This window comes from Oryctolagus cuniculus, chromosome 8 (genome assembly GCF_051225735.1).
Source record: "Oryctolagus cuniculus isolate XC-2025 breed Fujian yellow rabbit chromosome 8, ASM5122573v1, whole genome shotgun sequence".
Classification (NCBI taxonomy): Eukaryota; Metazoa; Chordata; class Mammalia; order Lagomorpha; family Leporidae; genus Oryctolagus; species Oryctolagus cuniculus.
Genome location: NC_142874.1, coordinates 104,678,290 through 104,698,431, shown reverse-complemented (window position 1 = coordinate 104,698,431; position 20,142 = coordinate 104,678,290). Strand labels below are relative to the sequence as shown.

Here is a 20,142-nt window from a genome sequence, read left to right as displayed (position 1 = left end):
CTTGCTCTCTCAAGGTAACACACACTTATGTTTTTCATATATTTTTTGAAACATGTGAGAAGTGATTATAGATGTCATGATCCTTTGCTCCTAAATACTTCAGCCTGTTTTCTAAGAAGAAGGATATTTTTCTAGGTCACAAAGTGATTATCAAAATTAGGAAATTCAGGGCTGGTGCTGTGGCATAGTGGGTAAAGCCACCGCCTGAAGTGCTGGCATCCCATATGGGTGCCAGTTCATGTCCTGGCTGTTCTACTTCTGATCCACTCTCTACTAAGGCCTGGGAAGGCAGTAGAAAATGACCCAAATCCTTGGGCCTCTGTACCCACATGGGAGACCTGGAAGAAGCTCCTGCTCCTGGCTTTGGATTGGATCAGCTCTGGCTGTTGGTGGCCATCTAGGAGTGAGCCAGCTGAGTGCCTCTGCCTCTCTATAACTCTACCTTTCAAATAAGTAAATTAAATCTTAAAAAAAATAATTAGGAAACTTAACTTAGACACAATCCTTTTATTTAATGTAAATTCCTATCACTTTTTCCCAAATGTTTCACTGTATTTCTCAATTCGACCTCCAGTCCAGAATACTGTGTTATGTATTTAGATGTCTTCTTTAATCTGAACTAGTTCCTCACTACTTTTATTTTAAATATCACATGGCATGGCAGGTAGGATGTTCCTTAGTTCAGCTTCTCTGGTATTTAACTATTAGATTCGGCTCAGATAATTTTTGGAAGGAAAATTTTATATGTAATATAGAGTTCTTAGAGGATCATGTAAGAAGGCAATTGAAGTCCTTTTGCTAGTTTCTGGTGATGTTACCATTGATCGCTTGTTAAAGGTGGTGTTTACTAAGCTTTGCCTCTGAAAAGCTATGATCTTTTCCTCTAGTTAATTAACAAGTACTCTCTAGATATATAGATGCTTTGAAGCTGTGTAAATAGTTTGTTTTTCATCAACTTTTATGCAGAAGTTTTAGTGTTTAGCATTACTGATCCTTTTCCCTAGTTATTTTTTTCTCATGATCCCTGCATAATAGCCCTTTATTACAACATCATCCATTTTATATTTACCGTTTGACTATGGATAAATCTTTCCCCCTTCCTTTGTTCAGATACTGTGCTGGTATGTATGTTTGTGTATGTGTGTGCAAGTGTGTGTGTATGTATTTATGGATGGAAGATGATTGTTCAGAATAGAATTTTGGGTTCTACTTTTCTTTGATGGATTATAACTTCTTTCATCATTATTTATCTTGATGTTTAAAATATTTCAGATTTGATTTGTGGAATTTTCCTCATGGTGGCTTCTGAATCCCTTTTTAAGTAAATAGGCTAAACGAATAGTGGTTGTTTCTGGCATGCTAAGTGAAATCATCTTTTAATAAGTACAGTGCATCTATATCTTGCAGAACTTCCAGCCCTAGGACAGAAAATATTTTATTTAACATTTTATTTAATATTTTATCTTGGTTTTCATGTTATCTACTCATTCCCTGGTATTTCAAGAGAGAACTAAGTGGCTAGGAATGGTTTATTTCCAACATTATTGAAATACATCTTATATTTTATTGTGCTTTGAAATATCCTTTTAAAATAAATATTTAATTTTAATTAAGTTCATGTACTATTCCATTCATTTATTCAATTAACATTTAAGTTGGATATTAATTATTATTACTGGATTTTATTAAATCTTTAAAATTCAGTAATAATAGCCACAGGGTCTAGGCTATGAGGGGACTTAACTCTAGCAAAGGAAGACAGGCAATAAATGTATGCATAGTGGCGTTATATGTGGAGTAGTCATAATTAGTAGGAAGTATAGTGACACAAAAGAGAAGAGTAGTAACTTTTTGAGTGTTTATGAAATATTTCACGAAGTAGAAATTATCATTATATATTATAGTAGATGCTGTGAAAGTGTTTCCTTGGATGTTGTATGTAGAATTTTTATACATATGTCAAAGATTGGCCCAAGTGATAAATTAATGAGGAATTGATAAAAAATGAAAGATGGTTTAGAATATTTGAGAAACTGGTTATTATAGGAGTATATATAAAAATTAGACTAGGATTATTATTAGATATATTATAAAGCTGATTAATGTCTAACAAAGGAAGAAATTATATTTATAGCTATTTTTTCTAACCAAAAACATTTGAATCTCTGTAGGACACCAGTCTACAAGTTAAATTTAACTTTACAGAGTATGAAGCCTTAAATTATAGCAGACAACACAATCAAAAGTGAAGCATTCTCCATAAGAATTAAATAATCACTCAGACGACATTGACAAGAAATGTAGCCTGTAGTCATCTTCATTCTTATTTCTAATATTTGGATTTTTTTCTTAACACTGTCTCTTTGATCCTAAATATTTTCCAAATATTATTATATTACTGTTATACATCATTGTAAGTATATAACTATAGTCCATTTATTATATATAATTTTTTATAATAACTAAATTTTAAGTTTATTATTAATCTCAGAAAAAGACTGATTATTTTGTGTTGTGGCCTAAGATTTTACTGTGCAACTGGAAATGTTAATTAATTATATGTGCCTCCTAAGCTTAAAGTATCGAGTACTGCTATATGGAAATTTTTAAGTATTTTTTTCAAATATTTATTTTATTTATTTGAAAGAGTTACAGAGAGGTAGAGACAGAGAGAGAGGTCTTCCATCCACTGGTTCATTCCCCAGATGGCTGCAACAGCTGGAGCTGTGCTGATCCAAATCCAGGAGCCAGGAGCTTCCTCTGGGTCTGCCATGTGGGTGAGGGCCCCAAGGACTTGGGCCATCTTCTACTGCTTTCCCAGGCCACAGCAGAGAGCTGGATAGGAAAAGGAGCAGCTGGGACTAGAACTGATGCCCATGTGGGATGCTGGTGCTTCAGGCCAGGGCTTTAACCCGCTGTGCCACAGTGCCGGCCCTTGGAAATATTTTTAAGAAATATAGGAATACATCTTTTAAAAGCTCTAGCACTGGCTCTACAATTCTGATGTGAAGGACCTAACCCTGCTTTTCTAGGAGATTTCACTTGTAGTACCCTATAAATTTGATGATTTCTACTTTTCTGCCATCTCCAAAATTTGCTAAAGCTCCTACTCTTCTAGGAAGCGACTGTATTTGAGAGTCTGCATTGAGAGTGGCACCTAGAATCCAGTTTCTGGCTTCTGTATGTCTAGATATCAATGAGCTGCTTCTCTTTGCCATGGGTACAATAACAGAATTGATACAACCTCCCAAATAGTTAAAAAAAACAAATGAATGAAACAGATGACAACAAAAAGCCCTCTCTGTCTCTAACCTGGTTAAAAGTAGATCCCGTAATCAATCCAACAGAAAACAGCAAATAATGTCTCAGACATTCCACAGATTTGGAATCATTGGTCACATGAAACCAGACTCATATATACACAGATATACACAGGTGATTTCCTGACCATGTGGTGGAGACTGGCTCAGGTTCAGTGCTCACCAGTTCTGCACCTGGTGGTGGAACACAGGGGAAGCCAGGACTTTCACATAAGGTGCTCTCTTGATTTTACAATTGTGGCTGGCTCTGTGATTCAAGACATGACTCAGCAGTTTGAGGTCTGATTGTGGAAAGGAGCATAGTCCTATCCAGGTATAGGAAACAGATCTACAGTATTTGTTAGAACCAGAAGTAAATGACCCAAAACAAAGAAATAAAAACATGCAACATCAGAAGAAAGGAAAAAATAAACAGAAAATCAGAGCTTTGGCTCTCCAAAGTCATTTTGGGATGCAAGAAAGGACAAACTTGTTCTTAATGAGACTATGAACTGATCTATCCAGGAATGAGTGCAACTGGCTCTAGTATGTGACTCCACATCAGCGTCTGTATAGGTTCTGCAAACAGTCGAAGAGTAATTTCCAAAGTTTAAAATATGATTTGTGCAAGAATAGACTGGACAAGAATCAAAGATTTACTCAGCTCATTAGTAGGAATAACTACACAACAGTAAATTAGTTCAAAGTGCATCTGTGGGACTGACTAGTAATTTAATAGAGGAATCTTAGAATAATATTGCAAAATTGGATTCAAAACTGGTAGTTGACCTAAGGGGCAATGATTCATTAGTGAGAAAAGCACGCATTTCACTATTGGATATAAGTTTGGTAGTTACCATGTAACTTCACTGAATTGGAGTCCTTATGGTAAACAGCAAAATCAATCACTGACATAAACTCCGACAGAATTCAGTATTTCTGGGGAGAGCCTTTTAAACAGCTGTCAGAATGCAGTCATCTTCTTGGCTTCGTTTCTACAATTTGTATCCATGACACAACAGTTGCCTCTTGGTGAGCTCGGGAGAAACCAACTGAACAGCACTGTAGACATAGAGCAGTTTTCATTTTGGTTGTTCTTAGTTAATGTAGGAAGCGTTGGGGTAAAGCAGGAGTGTGGGAATAGAAGTAGATACTGGATTGTATGAGAGAAATAGCAAAGAGCTAGTCAGGGAGAATCATGTATTATACTAGGGCTTCAGGAAGTTTGAGGAAAATGGAATTAAAAGATGTTTACCTTGGTGCAGAAAATTTTGAAATCCATGCATTGTTTTTTTCATAATATGCATTTTCCATTAACTTCTTGAAGATAGCTTGTATAATACCATTTTTGGTAGGAAGTCAGGACCAATTAAGGGTTTAATCAAAACAGTCCTAAAAATAAATAATTTTGAATTATTATTCACTTAATTTTAAATGGATTAAATGAATTTGTAACAAATGTTACAGTGGTGAATACCTTGCAAAAAATATGGCTGCATTCTTTATTATTGTATGAATGCAAAGTAGCATATAGATTTTTCATTGCCATTTGAGTTAAAATTTATATTCCAATTTGGTTAAAGCACTTGGCTGCTAAATTAATTCTGTTCTCTCAGCACCTAATCAGAGTTTAATTTTAGTTATTCAATTATGTATTTTGATTTTTTTGTTTTAAAAATTGTAAAATTGTGTTTTTAAAAGGTTTCCCATTAGTGAGTAGTTACTGAATAATGACCAGCTTCGCAAATATGTTATAAATGCCTTCTGGAGCATAGCAATAGAGATATTCCTAGGAAAAGAAAACCTAGACTTAGGTTGACTTTGGCTGTTTTTCTTTTTTGTAAATAGATTTATTTATTTATTTGAAAGGCAGAGTTACAGGCAGAGACCGAGAGAGAAAGGTTCATCTGTTGGTTCACTTCCCAGATGGCCGCAACAGCCAGAGCCATGCTGATCTGAAGCAAGGAGCCAGGAGCCAGGAGCCAGGAGCCAGGAGCCAGGAGCCAGGAGCCAGGCGCCAGGAGCCAGGAGCCAGGAGCTTCTTCCAAGTCTCCCACCTGGGTGCAGGGGCCTAAGGACTTGGGCCATCTTCCACTGCTTTCCCAGGCCACAGAAGAGAGCTGGATGGGAAGTGGAGCAGCCCCGACATGAATCAGCACCCATATGAGATGCTGGCACTACAGGCAGCAGCTGTAATCCTCTGGGACACAGTGCCGGATGCTGGCTATTTTTTTTTAACTTCACAATTTGTGTACCTTTCTCACATTATGAGTTCAGCTATAATGTGTTGTAGTTTATTAGTGACTGAAGCCACACAGCCTCATTTATGAACAATCCATTTTTTAGCCACACCAACCTGTCAACATGTGAAATGTCCACATAATTTTGCACATAGGATAATGTGAGAGGCAATACCAGATTATGGGAGAAATTTATAGAAACAGAAAATCTTACTTATGGCAGTGGTTGTTGTGAGTCCCTCTGTAAGGACTGATGCTCTGATTGCATTAAGTAGCAGTGGGTTCCTTTTTTCCCCTGTATGCTCATTTTGCAATCAACTGTCTTCAAAGAATATTTTTTTTCTTTTAGTATACATGGTACACATAAAGGAGCCAGGGGCCAGAGATGCAATCTATATGAACTGATTGCAAGATTGTCTTCTAATTAAAATGTGTTATGATTAAGACAGAAAAATTAACTATCTTGTAACCTTCTTTATTGATAGAGTTATATTTTCTATCTAACCATTTTTGAAACAATTTATCATATTGAGCTTAAAGATGCTAGACTAATGAATTAATGATGGTTTGTAGAAATCAGTACAAACATGTCTGAAAAGAAGTAGTGATTATATTTAAGCTTAGGTTATAGCCATGTCAAGTGTTAATTATCAAGAGACTTTAAGAGCCTCTTCCTAACTTAAGCACATATGTTTTCTATGACTGTTTTATCTGAAATTTTTATTATTATACATTATGTTGCACTTTTCCTCTCCTTTTTATAAACCTTTAAAAGCAAGTATTTATTCAGTGAATTTAATCATAGAGAAACTGGGAAGAATATGTTTTATTGGGGGGTTTATTTTGTTCATAGATTATGTGGTCAATTTTCATGTGAGAAATGTTATTTCATGTTTATAAGTCTTCCTCAGAAGAAAATTTCTTACTAAAGATCTCTGGGCACTATTAAGTAGAAATAGTCATGAAATTTTCTTTCTCCTGTTGAGTTGAATTTGACCTTCCTGTAACTTGTGCCTCATTCTCTGATTCTATGTACAATTCCAATCTTCCTAATATTTAATGCTTTCTTTTATTTATAACTTCAAGAATAATAAAGGTTTAAAATCATGTATATTCCTTTAAAATTTAGAATATTCACCATTCTTATTCCATTGGTAGTCTCTTTAAAAACATGTAAAATCAGTGAAAATAGCATAAATAACCCATGTGTACATTGATTAGAGAGTGATAATTCTTTTATTTGGACACTGGAACCTGAAATTTCTTTGAGCTTAAAAAAGACATTTTTTTTTCTTTCCAAGAGATTTTGGTGTGCCAACAGAAACACTCACAAGATGATTTTTCTGGTTAGTGGCTAAATTAATTTAACTAAAATGATGAGGGTACGTTAGAAAGTTCATGGGAAACAGCATTAAAGCATAAGTTTATTTTGCTATAAAAAGTTGAAATCCATGTGTATAGGGTCTTCTAAAAAGTTCAGGGAAAATAAATATTATGCAAAAAGTATTTGTGGATTTCAATTTTTTTTGTACCAAATGTTAACTTACCTATATTTTTAAAGATTTATTTATTTGAAAGGCAGAGGCAGAGAGAGGGAGGTTTTCCATCAGCTAGTTCACTATCCACATGGCTGCAATGGCCAGATCTGGGCTGATTTGAAGCCAGAAGCCTGGAGCTTCTTCCCAGTCTCCCACGCGGGTGCAGGGACCCAAGTACTTGGACCATTTTTTACTACTTTCCCGGGACATAGCAGAAATTTGGATCAGAAGTGGTGCAGCTGGGACATGAACTGGTGCCCATATGGGATGCCGGCACTGCAGCTGGAGGCTTAGCTCTTGTGCCACAGTGCCGGTCCTAAACTTACCTTTTAATTCCATTTTCTATGAACATTTTGAGGTAACCTTGTGTGTAGCTGGAAAGGGATAGTTCTTCAAAATTTAGTTAAATGTGGATTGGGAAACCATTATACTGAACTCATACTCTGAAATAAGTGATGCCGCTGGTATTCATTTTGTACACTTGGAAGCCTCTTTGCTTTCATTTCTAAAATAAATCATTTTTGCTTCCAGTTTTGGACTTGGCTCCTCCTGTAATGCTCCTCTCCCGCATCTCATGCTTCTCTCTTGCCACTTTCTATTTTTTCCTGAATGTCTAATTCAAGTCCTGCTTCCCAGGTGAAACATTTCTTGAGTATCCGTCTTTTCTGATTTAGACCTCCCGTTTGATCTTCAGTAGCAGTGGTAGTTTATACTCTGTGGTTCATTTATTGATTTCCTGTGAGATTTTGTAATGATATTGCCCACTTTTTCTCAGATGAGGAAACTGAAGCACACAAGCATTAAATAACTTGCTCAACCCATAAGACTAGTGACTGTAGGAATGGGCTCACATCCAGAAAATCTCACTCTGAGTATGTTCTGAGTCTCTGCAGTAGATAAGTAGATAGTTTAAGTCTTTGCTTAGTAACACCATTGGCTTTAGGTATTATGTGTCTAGATTAGCTGACAAACCATTATTAATACTATTTAGGTATTCCAAATATTAAAGCCTTTTAATGTTTATTCTGAACAGAGCAGAGCTCAGTGAATGTCAGTCATTGTTGTAACTATAACCATAGTTATAATTAATTGAATGAAGTACTGTTTAGAAGTTCATACAGTGTAATGCAAGAGACAACAAAAGTCAGAAAAATGTAGAATAATGATCCAAAAAGAGAAAAACGAGATTACCTGGAAGACAAGGATACAGAATTTTAAATAATTATAAGGAAACAAGTATATATGTGGTGATCATGTATAAAGATAAGAGCATTATCTACTGAGAAAAGAGAGACAGCTAAGTAATACTAGGGCCCACTGCCAGGAGAGAAGCTAGAAAGTAGACTCAGGTACTGGGGGCTGCAGAGTTTCCACTCTACAGCCTCAGCCACTACACACATCTGTCTTTGATTACTTAACTGCTTCATTATTTAAGATCTTTCACTGCTAACAGTATAAGACTTGAAATGTAAAAGTAGGGTCTGCATTTTACAGTGATTCACTCAAGTATTTCCCCATTCATTTGCAGATAATAATATTCTTGAATCAAGTACATTATATCATTTACAACCATAATATAATATCTACTAAATAAGTGATGAGCTATGAGAAGGTCTATATACTTGATAATTTCTCTTTTTTTGTAGCAATGTATAATGGAATACTATCGAGTGTATTAAGTAAGAAAATTTTGACAAATGCTATAACATGGATAATAAGTCTTTTTCATTTTTTTGCCCTTTTGAAATTTTATTTAAGTTATATAAGTTTCACGTATTTAAAGTATAGAGCTTTAGGAACATAGTAGTACCTCCCACCCTATCCTCCTTCGTGCCCATGCTCCAACCCTTCTTAATTTCAAGATCAACTTCCAATCTCCCTAGTGTAGACTGACTTTGTCTCTTAGGTCTGTTAAGAGGGAATTCCTTGCAGCTTGGCCTTAATTTTATGTTAAAGGGGAAACTATGAGCATTTTTTTTTTAAGCATAGTTTAATTCATTCTTTCAAAGTCACTAACTGATATTTACTACACTTTAGCTACATTGCTAGCCACATAGATAAATAAAAATGGTTTCTACTTTCTATAAACTCAAACATTAATAGAAAAAAAAGCTATACACAAATATGTGGAAAGTCATATTCCAAAACCTCTCAAAAAAATCAGAAGTCTAACAGGTAGAATTCATTTTTATGAGGTATACAAACAATACTATAAATTCTGATCTACTGTACTTGGTGGGATTTTGTTTATTCTGTTTAAACTAATTATACTGTCTACTGAAACCTGGAAAGAAATTATGTGATTTATTTTCAGAGTTGCTAGCCATTTATATTATAACTTTTTATTAAGATGCAATATTATAAAAATATGAAAAGTGCTCAGGTTTTTGTATTTTCATTACCAAGTCAAACTAGAATAGTAATATTTTCCAATGTAACTGGCACTTAAATCCATACAAGTACCATAATACAGGCATTATTTATGAGGTAGGCCACATAAGCACTGACATACAAATACATGTGTACATATAGAGTAAATGTAAATTGTGACCCATTTTGATGCTGTCAAATAAAATTTTAGTAAGTATTTCAAAGCACTACTCAAATCTAGAGAAATTAAAAATGAAGAATCATTTGTTAATGGAAAGCAATCAAAGTTACAAAGCTGTCAGGTTGACCACTCAAATTCGATAATTTATCTTCAGGGGAGTTAGGTTGACTGTAAAGTTTCAGTGACAATCAAACTATTACTGAACTACCATAAAATATTAAAGTGCTATGCAAATAAAATGAATAAAAATTCTCATAATTTTTGCTACTGTTTATGAAATATATAACTTAAGAAATAAGTTAAGAAATATACAATATACAAATATATGCTTAAGAAACGTAACAACTGAACAGTATCAGATCTGGATTAAATGTGAAGTATACATACACAGTTTTTCTTAAAGACTTATTTATTTGAAAGGAAGAGTTACAGAGAGAGGCAGAGGCAGACAGGCAGAGAGAGAGAGAGAGAAGAGTCTTCCATCCCCTGGTTCACGCCCCAAAGATGGCCGCAGTGGCTGAAGCTGGACTGATCTGAAGCCAGGAGCCAAGAGCTTCTTCCAGCTCTCCCACACGAGTGCAGGGTACCAAGGTCCTAGACCATCTTCTGTTGCTTTTGCAGGCCACAGCAGAGAGCTGGATCAGAAGTAGAACATCCAGAACTCCAACCAGCGCCCATATGGGATACTGGCCCTGAAGGTGCCAGTTTTACCCGCTACAGCACAGCACTGGCCCCCACACAGTTTCAAATATACTTTATGGTATATTGTATTCCTTTATATTCAGGTACAGAATTTCTTTATTAATATACACGTTTAAAAGATTATTTGAAAATCAGAGTTACAGAGAGAGAAGGAGAGAGAGGGTGGAGAGAGAGAGATCTTCCGGTTCATTCCCCAGATGGCTGAAGTCAATAGTCAGGAGGTTCGTTCAGGTCTCCCATGAGGGTAGCAGTGGCCCAAGCACTTGGGCCATCTTCTGCTACCTTTCCTGGGCCATTAGCAGGGAGCTGGATCGGAAGTGTCGCAGCTGGGATATGAAACAGGGCCCACATGGGATGCCACCATAGCAGGTGGTTGCTTTAGCAGACAGCTGCTTTACCTGCTGTGCCAAATGTCAGCCCCTGGCTCCATCTGTTTAAAACATTCAATAAATTTTTACATACAAAATTTTCATGAAAATATGTTTTCTCAAGTGTTTGTATGTATTACTATATACTGTGGCATAGTAGGCTAATCCTATGCCTGCAGCACCGGCATTCCATATGGGGGCCTGTTTATGTCCCAGCTACTTCTCTTTTGATCCAGTTCCTTGCTAATTCCTTGGGAAAGCAGTGGAATATGGCCCAAGTGCTTGGGCCCCTACACTTTTGTGGGAGACCTGGAGCAACCTCCTTGTTCTTGGCTATGGATCCATCAGCTTTAGCTGTTGGGGTCATCCAGGGAGTGAACCAGAGGGTGGAAGTCCTTTCTCTTTGTCCTCCTTCTGTCTGTAACTCTAGCTCTCAAATATATAAAATCCATTTTATTTTATTTTATTTTATTTTATTTTTGACAGGCAGAGTGGACAGTGAGAGAGAGAGACAGAGAGAAAGGTCTTCCTTTGCCGTTGGTTCACCCTCCAATGGCCACCGCGGCCGGCGCACCGCGCTGATCCGAAGGCAGGAGCCAGGTACTTCTCCTGGTCTCCCATGGGGTGCAGGGCCCAAGCACTTGGGCCATCCTCCACTGCACTCCCTGGCCACAGCAGAGAGCTGGCCTGGAAGAGGGGCAACCAGGACAGAATCCGGTGCTCCGATCGGGACTAGAACCCGGTGTGCCGGCGCCGCAAGGCGGAGGATTAGCCTAGTGAGCTGCGGCACCGGCCTAAAATCCTTTTTAAAAAAGTTCATGAAGAATTCATATCATGGAAAAACTAGGCATTGCTTTTAAAAACATTTTACACAAAATAAAATTATCTTTTAATTCCATTTTCCATGAACTTTTGAAATAACCTCATATATTCATTCACATATTTATTAAAAGTATATTAAGCACAAGTTACTATGTTAGGAACAAGGACAGACAGGTGAGTATAATATTGTCTCTAAATTTGTGTTGTGTTGAGCAATAAGTAAAATAGATGAACATTGTATAAATAAATACAAATAAGAATAATAAGAATTTTAATAGGCTGATGTACACAGTAGCTAGGGAGAGGGCCAAGGGTTTAAATACTGAAACATGATATTAAATGGACAAATTTTCTGTAGGTCAAGAATATTTTGGGTAGAAAGATAAATGGCGGTTGGGGCTGGTGCTGAGACGCAGTGGATTAAAGCCCTGACCTGAAGCGCTGGCATCCCATATGGGTGCCGGTTCTAGTCTCGGCTGCTCCTCTTCCAGTCGAGCTCTCTGCTATGGTGCGGGAAAGCAGTAGAAAATGGCCCAAGTCCTTGGGCCCCTGCCCTTGCGTGGGAGACCCAGAAGAAACTCCTGGCTTCGGATTGGTGCCACTCCGGCCGTTGCGGCCATCTGGGGAGTGAACCAGCAGATGGAAGACCTCTCTCTCTCTCTCTGACTCAACCTCTCTCTGTAACTCTGTCTTTCAAATAAATAAATTAAATCTTAAAAAAAAGATAAATGAATGCAAGACAAAATAAATTAATTTGGATTAAAATAATTTGGTTAGGTATGATTCACACATAAGTAGTAAAGGAGAAAATATTCAGAAGTGAGTATACAGATGAAGGCAAATGTGAGGTCCTAAAGGCTTGGTCTTTATTTCTATTCCCTTTAAATGGCAAAAAAGTAATAAAACATATTTTGTGGTACAAAAAAATTCTATGATAACAACATAAGAATATACTACAAGAATACAGTCCAGTTTGAAGGCTGTTGCAGTCACCTACAAACAAATAAAGGACTTAAATTCAGATTTTTCATTTAAAAGAAAGTAACTGGCTGCCTTGTTTTGCTAACGGGTCTCTGATAACTCCTTCTGGACAAATGGAAAGATGACTCAGATTCTTAGTACATCCAGGGCAGGTGGTCATGAGAAGAACAGATTAGTGCCATCTAATCCACCAGATACTTGTTTTGAAACTTCTATTGATATTTGTGTGCATTATCTATGTATATACATTAAGCATCCTGTAATAAAATATACTACAGATACCCTCAAGTTCTGGCACGCTTACTATTTTTGTCTCGTTTAATATCTGCAATTAAACAAATTCAATTCAGAATACATTATTCTCAAATGAAAACATATTTGTTAACCGACTTGTTATAACAATATATCAGATTCTATCCAAGAAAGAAGAAACTGAATTTAATATATAAACAACCTCACAGTCATGCTAACAAGTTAAGGCTTTTATCCATTGGCAATAAAACACAAAACAGTATAAATGTAAATGAATGTGACAAATAAATATCACAGAAGATTGGTTATTTTACTTGAGTCATCTAAACTCATATAAAGAACTACAATAAGAAATAATATTTAGAGTCCCTGGAAATAATGTGAAAATAAATGTTTAGTTCTCTTCATAGATTTCTCAAAAAATACTATACTGGAAAACGCTCCTTGTGGCTTTATAATCTCCAGTGAATCAGAAATTCATTTTATCTGTCAGTGTTAAGCATCATCATCTGACATATATTTTCAAAACCTTGTCAAGTTAATGGTAAACATAATTGCAAACAAGAGATCACAGGCTAAGCATGTCATCAAATAGCATTTTCCCTGATTTCACTTCCACATGCAGCAGCAAAGATGTTGCGTTAAAAATTTAACGCCAAGTAGAAATAGATATTTCAGCTCATCTTTCAAATGGAGTAATTTTCAAGAAAAGCATAAAATCTTCAATCCTGTAATGACTGCCGCACTTATTCAAATCATATTCTATTTGGAACAACCTCAATTTCTCCCACACTATAGCACAGTTCTTTTTAAAATGAAAACCTATTACTAATATTCATGTCTTGAGCATTTTGCATATGTTAAAAGATACATTAAACAAATACTGTAATTTTTTAAAAATTGGATTGTTACTAAACTTATCCAATAGTTAGGTCAAATTTTTAATTTTCTAGTTTAATACCTAAATCCAAGATGAATTAAATGCTTATTTTGACAAATGTCACTGGGTTGAAGTGTTGATAACTCTCTGAAATGGATGAACAACTACAATTAGCAATAAAATTTTAAATTAATAGAAACTGTACTCTGAATGATATTAGTATTTCCAAGACTTCTGTGAATCTTATGGGAATTATTAGAAATAAAAAAAGGAAAAACCTATTAAATTACTAGAAATTGCCAAGTTGTAAAGCACAGAAAAGTTGTCATGCTAAATTAATTGAATTACTGAGAGTCCAAAATTGCGAATTATGCAATATGTGCCATAGCTGATTCAACAGCTTTTCATTTTTCTCTGCTTTATAACTGCTGTAATTATAATTTCCTTTGAATCCATAAACTATGCCGAAATGTCTGGTTTCTAAATGTTTTAAACTAGCACAAATTCACAAATGAAATTCAATTTGACAGAAACATTTTGAGTGATACTGCAGCTTTCTCTAAGGACTTTTTTTTAAACAAACGTCTCTTTCATTACACAGGAAATCTACTATGAAAGAACAAAGGAGTCAAACTGTCCTTGCTTTTAGTGTTGGAGGATAAATGTACATCAATGCTTCTGAACAAATAAATATATTTGAAGGGTAACAATTATGCATTAGGACATTTTAAGATTAAAAAAAAGTTCTTCTGTCACTTGCAATAATTCATTCTCCTACTGTGTGGCCAAAAAAGAAATTAATATGTAATTCTGTGCTCTAAGAAAAGTCTGTTTTTGCAAAGTCTTATTCCAGTAGCTTAAAATTGATATGGGATAAGCAGAGAGCTAGCAAGGTCTGTGGAACTGCATCTCATTCTATCCTCCTTCTTGTCATTCTGTCTTTCAAATAAATAAATGTCTTTAAAAATATTTATGCTTGCATGCCTGATAATTGGGTTCCTTGTGAAGAATGTGAGCATAATCAGGCCTCTAAACTTTCAATATTCTACTTTTGTTGTATTCATTATTTTAGTACCAGTATAAACTTGTAGCAATAAATAATACATCAGAATTAAGAGAGTTAGTGATGACAATTTTTCCAAAAACAGTATGAGGTAAAGCCGCCACCAGCAGTGCAGGCATCCCGGCAGTGCAGGCTGTGGTTCCCAGCTGCTCTACTACCGATCCAGCTCTCTGCTAAGGCCTGGAAAAGCAGTAGACCAAGGCCCAAGTCCTTGAGCACCTGCACCCTATGGGAGACCTGCAGAAGCTCCCGGCTCCTGGCTTCTGATTGGCTCAGCTTCAGCTACTGTGACCATTTTGGGAGTAAACCAGAGGATGGAAGATCTCTCTCTCTCTCTCTCTGCCTCTGTAACGCTGTCTTTCAAATAAATAAATATATCTTTTAAAAACAAAAAATAGAATGAGAACATGTCTAGTTAAAAGTAAACTGCAGGCCAGCACAGCGGCTCACTAGGCTAATCCTCTGCCTGTAGTGCCAGCATACCTGGTTCTAGTCCCGGTCGGGGCACCGGATTCTGTCCCAGTTGCTCCTCTTCCAGGCCAGCCCTCTGCTGTGGCCAGGGAGGGCAGTGGAGGATGGCCCAAGTGCTTGGGCCCTGCACCCCCATGGGAGACCAGGAGGAGTTACCTGGCTCCTGGCTTCGGATCAGCGCAGCGCACCGGCCACAACATGCCAGCTGCAGCAGTTACCTGGGGGGTGAACCAACAGCAAAGGAAGACCTTTCTCTCTGTCTCTCTCTCTGTCTAACTCTCCTGTCAACAAATAAATAAATAAATAAATAAACTGCAGTAGTGGGAATTTAGCCTGGTGGTTAAAATACTACCTGTACTGGACTGCCTGAATTGAGATGCCAGCTCTGCTCCGCATTCCAGCTCTCTGCCAATGTGCAAGCTGGGAGGCAGAAGATTACAGCTCCAGTCCTTGGATAACGCAGTCCTGGACTGAGTGCCCAGGCCAGCCCTGGCCATTGCAAGCATCTGAGGGGAGAGAAACCTCAGACTCTCTCTCTGTCTCTCCATCTCGCTTTCTCTCTCTCCCTCTGAAATATTTTTAATAACTAAACTCCACTTAAAAGGGAAAACATTATACGTATCTTGAGAGAACCTAACCTCCTAACTTTATAAAGGAAAATAAAGTTCTATTATGGCTAAATTATTCAGTCATTAAATATTATTAAATATCCAATAATTATAAGGCATTCTATCCCTGCTGGGATTACAGTGAGACTCATGAACTGATACCATTACTGTGCTCCTGAAGTCTAAGCTCCAGTGGAGGAGAATGACATCAGATAATAATTACTTCATAATCATGAACTGCGATATGTGTACTGAAGAAAATGAACAAAGTTCAATAAATGCTGAGATAGTAATTACAAAGTAAGATAATACTGTTGGTTGCTCAAACCTAAGGGACAATTTCTATGTAAAGAATTAACCATGAGAAAATAATCATCATGTGTAGTCATAGAAAACCTCTATGAGGCACATCTTCCCTTCAGGTGAGGTAAATGAAGTGTAGTAAGGTTAAGTAAATTGTTAAATGCCTCACAGATGGTAGAGTTAAACACCCCAAGCTGTCTCAATCCAATGTCCATAGCCATGAACACTGGTTCATATAGTCGCCAAAGATACACAAACAGAAAACAGTTCTGTATCTTCCACTGTAATTTTTTAGGTATATTTATCATTTTTTATTTATTTGAAAGGCAGAGCTACAGAGAGAAAAGGGGGGAGATAAATCTTCTGTCTGTTGGCTCAGTCCCCAAAGCCCACAACAACCAGTGCCAGGCCAGACTAAATCCAGGATCCCATAACTCCATCTGGATCTCCCACATGGGTGTCAGGAACCCGAACACGTAAGGCAACATCTGCTGCCTCCTAGGTTGTGATAGGAGGAAGCTGGATCATAACTGGAGGTGCCAGGATCAAGTTGGCACTCAGATATGGGAAGCTGGTGTCCCAAGCAGTGGCTTAACTTTCTATGGAACAATGCACACCACATCCTTTGTGCTTTTAATCCTGAAAGAGGGCTAATACCATGTCAATTTTTCAAACTCAAGTGCCTGATTCAAGATGTGGCACAGTAGATGAACAATCATTATTAAACTTATGAGTACTGAATAAATAAGTAAAAATATCAGAGAATACTTGCTGTCAAGATCATTATAGGGCTTTCCTGCAGGGTAGAGGGTCACTGAGGAAAGTCTTATAGAGGGGGTAAGAGTGAACTGTGCATTCAAATCTGTGTATGGGCAAGGAGGTGGGGAGCAGAGAAATCCAGCATATTATTTGGAAGGATTATAAGAGAAATATGGGTACATTCTTGTAGTCTTGATAATATTCAGGGAAAAATCTAGTTTTTTCATTACATTGAAGAACAATGATAATATGATCTTGATCACGACTCAATTTAATATTGTTCTAAAATGATTTCCAATGTCATTAGACAAGGTAAAGAAATCAAAATTGGAAATAAACTGATAAAGTTACCATTATTTGCTAATGATATAATTGTTCATATGGGAAAGTCAAAAGAGTCATTTGAAAGGCAACAAATACAAAAATAGAAACAAAAGGGATTTGGGAGGTGGGTGTTTGGTGTAAGAGTTAAGGCATTGCTAGGAATGCCACTTACACTGGAGTACCTGGGTTCCACTACTGTCTCCACTCCAACTACAGCTTCCTGCCAACACACACTCTGTGAGGGAGCAGAGGATGAATCAAATACTTGAGTGTCTGCCACCCCTATGGGAGACCAGATTGGGTTGCTGGCTCCTGCTTTGGTCTGGCTGAGTCCCAGTTGTTGTGTCCATTTGGAAAGTCAAAAAGCAGAGGGGAGATTTCTCTCTCTTGCTCTCTCAAATAAATAATAAAAATTTAAAAATTAAGTATTTAAAAATCAATTAATATGGCAATATGCAGTATTAATATATGGAAACAAATTGGCCTCTTCTAATGAAAAACTATTTTGAATGCATCATGGAATTAAAACCCCATTTTTTTTTTTTTTTTTGACAGGCAGAGTTAGACAGTGAGAGAGAGACAGAGAGAAAAGTCTTCCTTTTCCGTTGGTTAACCCCCCAAAATGGCCGCTATGGCCGGTGTGCTGCGGCCAGTGCGCTGCGCCAATCCGAAGCCAGGAGCAAAGTTCTTCTTCCTGGTCTCCCATGGGGTGCAGGGCCCAAGCACCTGGGCCATCCTCCACTGCACTCCCGGGCCACAGCAGAGAGCTGGCCTGGAAGAGGAGCAACCGGGACATAATTTGGCACCCCAACCGGGACTAGAACCCCGTGTGCCAGCACCACACACAGAGGATTAGCCAAGTGAGCCATGGCACGGGCCATAAAACACCATTTTTAATAAATAAATTACTTAAGAAAAATGCATATGAAAAGTATGATATGATTTGACGAAAATTTTAAAAGATCTTTAGGTATACAAAGGAAATCCTGAAGAAATGGGTGGTAAACCATATTCCTTGATTTAAAAAAAAAAGTTTCATATACTTACCTTGCAGGGGAGATACCCTGATCCTGAATGTGGTTTTCCCAGGGCCAGGCTTCTCCACTGTGCTCAGGATCTGCTGACTCCTGAAATCTGAAATAATTGTGGGAAACTTGACAGCATAATTTGTGGTGGTGGGGACTGTGTGCTTTTCCCTGAAAAAAAAAATATCAGTTTTATAAAGATATCAATCCAAGTTAATCTAAACATTCATCGCAGTACAATAATGTATCATTGGATCTTCAAAAAGAATTATAGGGTCGGCGCCGTGGCTCACTAGGCTAATCCTCCGCCTTGCGGCGCCGGCACACCAGGTTCTAGTCCCGGTCGGGGCGCCGGATTCTGTCCCGGTTGCCCCTCTTCCAGGCCAGCTCTCTGCTGTGGCCAGGGAGTGCAGTGGAGGATGGCCCAAGTGCTTGGGCCCTGCACCCCATGGGAGACCAGGATAAGTACCTGGCTCCTGCCATCGGATCAGCGTGGTGCGCTGGCTGCAGCGCACTGGCCGTGGAGGCCATTGGAGGGTGAACCAACGGCAAAGGAAGACCTTTCTCTCTGTCTCTCTCTCTCTCTCTGTCCACTCTGCCTGTCAAAAATAAAAAATAAAAAATAAATAAAAAATATAGGAATTTATAGAATATTGGAGAAAGTGGACAAATAAAATAAACCAGAAATTTTTTTTTTTTCCTTGACAGGTAGAGTTATAGACAGTGAGAGAGAGAGACAGAGAGAAAGGTCTTCCTTCTGCTGGTTCACCCCCCAAATGGCTGCTACGGCCGGCGCTGCGCCGATCCAAAGCCAGGAGCCAGGTGCGTCTTCCTGGTCTCCCATGCGGTGCAGGTGCCCAACCAGTTGGGCCATTGTCCACTGCCCTCCCAGGCCACAGCAGAGAGCTGGACTGGAAGAGGAGCAACCGGGACTAGAACTCAGTGCCTATATGGGATGCCAGCGCTGCAAGGTGGAGGATTAACCAAGAGAGCCACGGCGTCAGCCCCAAACCAGAAACCTTTTTAAAAGTAAGGAGGATAAAGGGGGCACTATCCTATCAGTTATTAAAATGTATAAAGCTTTAGTAATTAAGAAGGTGTGCTGTTCTAATATACATTAAAATATAGTGTAAAGCCACAGAAATTAAAGTTTGGTTCTGGGGCCTGCATAGTCATTTCAATCAAAAAACAGTGGTACTGGATATGGACTGAATAGAAGTTGAGGCGTTATTGGACTAAACTATAAGTAGTGTAGTGTATGGCTGTGGTGAGGAATGCATGCAGAAATATGGTTACATTTGAGGATTAGATATCATAGGACCACAAAGAGACTGAATTTCAATTCTGAAAGACATTTAAAAATAATTTTTGTCAGATTTCTACATTAAAAATTCACCCAGAGAGCATGTTGATTTGAACAGTACGGTGTGGACCTCTTTTTCTCTGCTCCTCCATGCACATAGAACTGTAAACTCTGAAAACAATGAAGCCGCAACCAAAGGAACATTCTAAAAGTTGATAAGAAGTAGGAAAAATAGTTTGAAGTTGCAGAAATGGAAGAATAGCCCAGGGAATGGGAATGACAGGGAAGCCTATATATTGTCACCAAAGAAAAGGATGAGATAAAGGTCAGAGTTTTCTTGAACCCCCCCCCCCCCCCAGCATGAAAAAGCAGCCCAGGTGGGTGCTAGCCTCCTCTGGAACCACAGGAGTCCCTTTGGTTCCTCTGAAAACAAAAGCTGAGCTCTGCATCCCAGTGCACAGGATGCACTCTTCCTTGTAGGACTGGGGATATGAACCGACATAGGGCAGCTGGCTGGCAGCTGTCAGAGGGACCCACCACAAGGAATCATCCAGCTCTGGAAGCCATTAAGGAAAACAGCATAAAATTAATGCAAGAAGTTTAAAAAAATAGAACCATCATATGAACCAGCAGTCCCCACTTATGGGTGTATA

At 37.9% G+C, this 20,142-nt stretch overlaps 1 protein-coding gene and 1 non-coding gene across 9 annotated transcripts in view; both read left to right on the top strand.

The window, feature by feature from the left end:
• CCSER1 (coiled-coil serine rich protein 1) overlaps positions 1 to 20,142 on the top strand; it is a 1,433,531-nt gene that overhangs the window by 201,480 nt on the left and 1,211,909 nt on the right. The window contains exon 4 of one of the 8 annotated variants that reach the window (XM_089302628.1): positions 5,226 to 10,051. The exons of the other annotated variants lie outside the window; for them this stretch is intronic. Within the exon in view, the coding sequence (XP_089158754.1) occupies positions 5,226 to 5,258 (33 nt within the window). The 3' untranslated portion in view covers positions 5,259 to 10,051. Of the gene's footprint in view, positions 1 to 5,225; positions 10,052 to 20,142 lie in introns of those variants that run through there. 8 annotated transcript variants of the gene reach the window in all.
• On the top strand, positions 18,201 to 18,360 carry LOC127483358 (U1 spliceosomal RNA). Its single transcript, XR_007909550.2, has one exon. It is a non-coding gene; the product is annotated as a U1 spliceosomal RNA (small nuclear RNA).